This window comes from Gymnoscopelus braueri (assembly GCF_963280865.1).
Source record: "Gymnoscopelus braueri genome assembly, chromosome: 21".
In the NCBI taxonomy this organism is placed as follows: domain Eukaryota; kingdom Metazoa; phylum Chordata; class Actinopteri; order Myctophiformes; family Myctophidae; genus Gymnoscopelus; species Gymnoscopelus braueri.
Genome location: NC_137623.1, coordinates 19,720,495 through 19,727,687, shown reverse-complemented (window position 1 = coordinate 19,727,687; position 7,193 = coordinate 19,720,495). Strand labels below are relative to the sequence as shown.

General features: G+C 38.2%; 1 protein-coding gene across 1 annotated transcript; it reads left to right on the top strand.

The window, feature by feature from the left end:
• The first annotated feature begins 3,321 nt into the window (after nucleotides 1–3,321).
• On the top strand, nucleotides 3,322–6,496 carry LOC308076773 (protein YAE1 homolog). Its single transcript, XM_080417247.1, has 3 exons — nucleotides 3,322–3,528; nucleotides 4,313–4,434; nucleotides 5,341–6,496. Exons 1-3 carry the CDS (start codon nucleotides 3,412–3,414, stop codon nucleotides 5,777–5,779), a joined length of 678 nt encoding a protein of 225 aa, XP_080273373.1. The 5' UTR covers nucleotides 3,322–3,411; the 3' UTR covers nucleotides 5,780–6,496.
• The last annotated feature ends 697 nt before the right edge of the window (nucleotides 6,497–7,193 follow it).

The window sequence follows — 7,193 nt, the reverse complement described above, 5'->3', positions numbered from 1 at the left end:
TGGGAAATCGGATGGATCCGGGTTGATCACATGACTGTAGAGATACTGTGTACCAATTTGCATGATGTTTGGATAAAATCTGTAGGAGTAATGTCAAAGAATGGGTTTTGCACAAATCGGCCTCCTGGTGGCGCTATAACAGGCCCATGTGAAAAATTTGGGGCAGCGAGCGGGCCAACAGTGCCGGAGATTAGCTGGTAACACACGGACAGGACACACACACGGACGGACACACGGACACACGGACGGACGGACGGACGGACAGGGGGTAACACATACTCTCTCGCCATGCCTTTCGGCCTGGCGGAGACAATAATACTGTTATAAAACATTTAATGGTTGGCCAAAAAACTAAATTCTGACCCTCTGCTACATCATGAACAATCCAGACCTCTCAGGTCATCTGGGACTAAGTCTGCTTTCTGAACACAGAATCACAACTTAACATGGAGAAGCAGTGTTCAGTTTTGTATGTGCCGCAACTCTCAGTTCTTTTCAATTTAAAGTGGCACAATGTAACTTTTTTAAATGAATAAAATGTAATTTTGTCCAATCTGTATGGTAGAGTATGTTAAAACAATGTAACTTACACAATTGGGGTGGTCGTATTTTGTCTCCCTGCTCTTCTATCGAGACATTTAGATCGTGTCAAAGGTCATGTCTCACCTAGACACAGGATCTGACACGAAATGTCTTCTATAGAAAAGCTCTGTGAACTGCAGCAGAAAACAGAAAGATCTTTAACTTAAAGCAGCACTATGTAACTTTCCTCTTATACCCCGGATTTGAACCCGGTTTCCTGTGCAAGTGCTGACATTTTTACCATTGAGCTAATAGAGCCGGCCTGCTTGCTCAGGATTGAATATTGAACAGGTCAAAATTCGTGTCAGATCCTGTGTCTAGGTGAGACATGACTTTTGACACGATCTAAATGTCTCAATAGAAGAGCAGGGAGACAAAATACAACCAATTGTATAAGTTATATTATACATAGGCTACCATACAGATTTGAAGAAAAGTTAAAGTGGTGCTTTAATTATAAGGAGCGTTTATATACTGTAAGTCATTGCATTGAGATAGATCATGATTTGATAGGATTAGTATGATTGGTTTAATTGATGGATTCATGTATTAATTGATGGTCCAAGTAACTTAAACTCATGAAATATACATCTTATTTAAATTTGCTTATTTTCTATTCTATTCTATCTTATTTGAAAAATTAAAAAGATAGATATAGATCGAATAGCTTTTTATTTTTCTTGTTCAGTTTAAGTCCAATTTTAGAATTGTTTGTTCAAACAAGCAGTGAGATGGATGTTAAAACACGGATACAAAGATATGGCATAGATGCAATCAGTTGAAGATTCAAGTTCAAGGTGTTTATTGTCACGTGTACTGGTAGATATATATTGCAGGCAGTTACATTATTGTATGACAGGCTTTCCTCAAAAACTTGCAAAAATAAATAAAATGATGATGATGATTATTATGATGATGAATTCTACTCTTGATTGATTGACTACTTTATTAACAGTTTGCAAATAGTACAGTGGTACGATTTCTGGTGTTAAAATAATTGTGGGATTGGGAGTTCACTTCAATTAATGTATAGGGCTGAAGTGGGTAATGTACGTTTTGTAATGATAATCAAAATCTACAAAGTAACTAGTGACTAAAATGTTCAAATAATTGTAGTGGAGTAAAAGTAAAAGTATAATATTTGCCTCTGAGATGTAGTGGAGGAGAAGTAGGCCTACAAGTACAGAACATTGGAAATAGGCCTACTCCAGCAAAGTAAAAATACCTAAAAATTGTTCTTAGGTACTGTATGAGTAAGTGTACTTTCCATCACTGTGTGTAGGTCTATATCTTAATGTTTTGTTTAAAATATGGATCTCCATTGGCATCATGCATCAGCCATGCTGTGTTGATACTAGTGATGAATTTGCACAGCAATGTGAGCGGGCATGAAGTCTTCTATCAGGGTTATACCACCCCCTGCAGGTAGAAGAGCGTATTGTATCTGATGCGTCGTTAGGCAGTGGTGGGAAAAGTACTTATAGTATCCCCTGGATCGGTGGATCCCCCTGTATTTGTCAAAATACTTCCAAAACGTAAATGAAGTCCTCGATCATAACACCAGAGGCAGCTCCACTGATCATGTTCAACCCAGATTTGGCACAAACAAGGGAATGAACTCTTTCTCATGCTATACAACAAACATGTGGAATGCCCTACCCAAAGGAGTAAAGGAGTGAAAAACCCTACTCACTTTCAAAACTGCCCTAAAGAATCACCTTCAGGAGGCTGCAATTCCAAACTGGCCCCTGTCAAAGTCTTAACCTACCAAAAGTTTAGGCTGAAGTGGTTAATTTATGTTTTATAATAATAATTAAAATCTACAAAGTAACTAGTAACTAAAGTTTTCAAATAATTATAGTGGAGCAAAAAGTACAATATTTGCCTCTGAGATGTAGTGGAGTAGAAAGTATTCAACATTGGAAATACTCCAGTAAAGTAAAAGTACCTCAAAATTTTACTTAAGTACAGTACTTGAGTAAATGTACTTTCCAACACTGCTAGTGATGAATTTGCACAGACATGAAGTCTTCTGTAAGGGTTATACCACCCCCTGCAGGTAGAAGAGTATATTGTATCTGAAGTGTTATGTCGGTAGGGGGCAGTATTTTTCTATGATGGTAATCCCCCCCTTACTTTAGCAAGCAGAGTTGCCATGTCCGCTTATCATAAGCGACCGTGGGCTTGTTTTTCTGTTAAGTTGCTTGTAAATATTGGTGGTTGCGCCGGGTTGCAGTTTTTTGGGCTTGTTTCTAAAGTGTAGTTGCTTATTTAGGCTTTTTTCCTAATGTTGTTTAAACCAGTGGTTCTCAAACGTGTTCAAGTCAAGGACGCCCAAATTGATATTTATTTGTTTGCGGACCCCCTTGGCCCCTAGCCTGGTAAACCCTCCCTCCGGAAATCTCATTTCCATTTGATTTAGGAATCAAATAGAAATGAGATTTCCGGAGGGAGGGTTTACCAGGCTACTTGGCCCCTTCTGAAAATAATGTTATCCCAGGGACTCCCATACAAGATTTTTGTTGTTAAAATGTTTCAAATAATATAGTGATGTATAATATAGATTGGCTATTTTAAAAAACATCTTGGATGAAAATATTTATGTTTAATGGGCGAAAGGGCTCGCTTCTTTTGGGCTTGTTTTCATAGACCTGGTTGCTTATTTCTCTCACAACACCTGGCAACGCCCAAGAAAGTATTGCGCATGATGATGACGTCCCTTTCTGTAGGCCCACGAGATATTGCGACGAGGTTAGTTAATAAGCGTCGAAACTTTAAAAGGTGTTTTCAAAGCATCAGAATCGTGTAAAGTTTTATATTTTAAAGTCCATGATGTCCTGGATCAAGTCTCTGTCGTTTAATGGAGAAGACGTGTTTGATGAAGATGCCAATGACCTGGGTTTGGCAGGTAAAGAATGGAGGTCTAACATGAAGAAGCGCGTCAAGGTAAATAGAACACTGTCCAAGCTATTATATATTAAATTACGTATATATTATATATATTATATTATATTATATTATATTATATTATGTATATATTATATATATTATATATATTATATATTATGTATATATTATATTATATATATTATATTACATATTTTGTTTTCTGTTTCTGTTTGGCTTTTAGGCTTTTTAAACAAAGGGTGCACAGGGCAGATTATGGCAATTAACTTACATATTTAATAACTGTATACTTTAAAAAAAATAACATTAATTGGAAATAGATGCCAGGCGTTTTGAGCTTGTAGATCTGCTATCCACATTTTTTTTTAAATGAAAACATCTGAAATTGTTAGCATGGAAATTATTATGACGATTATACAATAAATAATTGTGATAGGCCTAGTCAAAGCCTTATACACCTAAAACACTGGGAGAAAAGTACATAATATAGAGATTAATGTTACTGGAGGAAAGTTCACATTGCATCTTTAAATAATAAATATAGAGATGAATGTTACTGAACTTGAAGAGATCAGATGAACGTTTACTGGGGAAAAAAACGTTATAAAATAATCTCCAGTATGTCATGAGGAGACTCAGTTGTGTTTAGAATATACTAGTGATTGTAAATTGCAGCCTGCTTCAGGTTGTTGACATTATGATAAACACTTCTTTCTTTTTTTTATGTACATTACATTCATTATGTTTTTCTCATAGAAAGTAATTCCTATGTTTTCTCTCCAGGGTGGTTATGTAGAAAGTAATTCCTATGTTTTCTCTCCAGGACGGTTATGTAGATGGCATCGATTGTGCAAAAGAGTCTTCACTTCAAGACGGCTTCAACATTGGTTACAGAGAGGGAGCGAGAAAAACCGTTGCTGTCGGGCGCCTCAAAGGGATTTTAAGGTAACTTTGATTTGATCTGTGTGCTTTATTGCTGATGTGCTTTGTCATCAACATTTTGCTTCTGTAGTTACATGACAACAACATGGACATATATTTTTTTAAGCATTCAGAGTGTGGTTGTGTTGTCCTTCTTTGAACAGAATGGCCCTGAGCCTCTTCTTTGTGCTCTCTCCCTGTGTTCTGTTCAGTGTTGCCAGAGAATTTTGCGAGAGAAACAAGCGGCCAGGTTTATGAAAACAAGCCCAAAAGAAGTGACTAGGCCATATGAACACTTTCAAACCTATATACATCGGCTATTTGAAAATGGCCGATCTACAAGCTCACAACGCGTCGCGATGTGATGCGTTGTAAGCTTGTAGATCTGCTATTTTCAAAAGAAAATATTTTTGAAACATTTGAACAACACAAATCTGGTATGGGTGTCCCTGGCACAAAATATGTAATTGTCGGTGGACAAATGCATATTAATTTGGGGGTCCTTGACATGAAAATGTTTGAGAACCACTGGTTTAAACGACATTAGGAACCAACAGTGGTGTGTCCTAGTTTTTTTCGAAGGGTATATCTTAATTATTCCCTGCACACGCATGACATGCGCGTGTAATCTCCTAATGAAATGTTTAGTAGACCGTATACGATTTTTCTCAAATTGTCTGGGAGGGTATACTACGTATATAGCGCAACTCGGTAGAACACACTACTGGGAACCAAGCCCAACTAAGCAGTTACACTTTAGAAACAAGCCCAAAAAAACACAAACCACAACTGCCTATATTTACAAAAACAAGCCACGAAAGTCGCTTATAATACGCAGACATGGCAACACTGCCCCAGTTGCTTCTCTCTCTCTCTCTCCCATTGTATCTGAAACTTTTGTGCCTTTGTGTGTATGTGACATTATTACAGTGCTATACAGTGCTGGTACCAGTTCCAGCATCCAGAAACGCCCGTCCCGGCCGCTGTGACCGAACTGCTTCAGCGGGTCGAGCAACACGAGGCTTTTCTCGCCGAGGGAATGAGAAAGACTTACGAGAGCCCGCCGCCCAGCGTGAGCGACGTCGCAGAAAACATGCAGACTCTAGAGGTGGAAGGGGGAAGTGCAAGCTGCAAGGGGGAGGGGGGGTGTGGGGCGGCGGACTGCTGCAAGGAGGACAATGAAAACATGGACCTGGAGTTTCCAGAAAAACCACAGAAGACGTATTCAGGCTGCTCCCACTCAGGGGAAATAATGTGGGAGCAGCTCCTTCAACGCTGTATGGATGTAGTGGTAGAACTGGGACTGCCTCAGGGGTTGATTCAGCACCTACAAACCTTGAAGTGCTTAGAGAATGTCACTGAGAACTGACCCAAAAATTGTGATCAACTCCTGCAGGAACAGTGTGAACATTTGCCGCAACAATTGTGGGAAGAAAATGAATAGGTTATTTCAATTTGTTATTTGTGTGAAACACATGATTTCATATTTCAGCTGATGGCACCATTGTGTTATTATTCTTCCGCTAATTTGTATATAACATAGATTCTATGTTGTATACAAATGTTGTTATAATCATCAACTGAAGACTTAATGCATTTCATAAAGTAAACTTTTCTGCATTTTTGTGCTTTATTTCTTAGCTAGAAGACTTTAGAGGAAGCCAAGGGAAAAGACAGGAGAGACATGCAAGACGAGACCGGCAGATTGTAACCCTGGTCCTCATGGCTCACAAGGAGCACTAACTGGCTGTTCCACCAGAGCATAATCCTGCCGCCTTTTTGGTTTAGAATGTATGTAAAGATACATTTTTTTTCACTTTTCAATCAAAAAGATCAAAATGAGAGCGATAACACGCAAACTTAAAATGAAACCAGAATCAAGAGTTTTCATTCTGATCTCTGCAAAAGGACAAACAGTTCAGTAGTTTAATGATACATGACTAAAAGTGTTGACATGTGCCTCTCATAGTCACTTGGCAATATAGAAAATGACCAGTGAAGCCACTTCCTTCCTCTAATCTGTACATGAAAAATATGAATATTGAATATTTACTGCTATTCCAATAAAACTATATTTTTTATTTCACTATTGCTAACGCAAATCTTTTGACTAACTTGCCACAGACATGAATCCACATTTGCAAGGCACTGCCTTTGATCTGTGTATTTGCTATTTTAGCTACGATCTAACAAAATATATGAAGATACAAATAATATGTTTGAGATTATGAACAGCATCCAAATGCAAGGCAGTACAAGGTTAGACTGGTATTAATTCACTTTGGCAAGGTTGCATATCTGGTCTAAAGAGAATCAGTAGCTTCGGAAATGGACTGTGTGTGTGCATGTATACCGGCTTCTTCTGGCTACCTGGTTACTTTTCACTCTCGTTTCAATCCCTGGATCAACAGATTATATTGTAGCGTCTGCACCAGTAACTCAACTGGCGCTTTCTTAATCGATACCTTTAATTTTTGTGTCTAGATTAGCTGTTTTCACTATTTTTTTTGCACAACACCATTGTGCTACAAAGTATAATAGTTGTTAATCGATTTGTTTATGTATAAAAATATAAAAACGCTTCTCGATTAATCGATAGCATAATCGCTCAATATATAGCTAGCTCAAGGCCAGCCTCTACCTCTGGCACTGCCAATCACGTAGCCACACCTAGTTATACAAAGTACTGGTAGGCTGGTACTCTACTCGCCTTAAACTGAACCAACAGATCCTTACTGTAATTTAGGAAGATATGCCATCCCACAGTTCACCACTAGGTATGA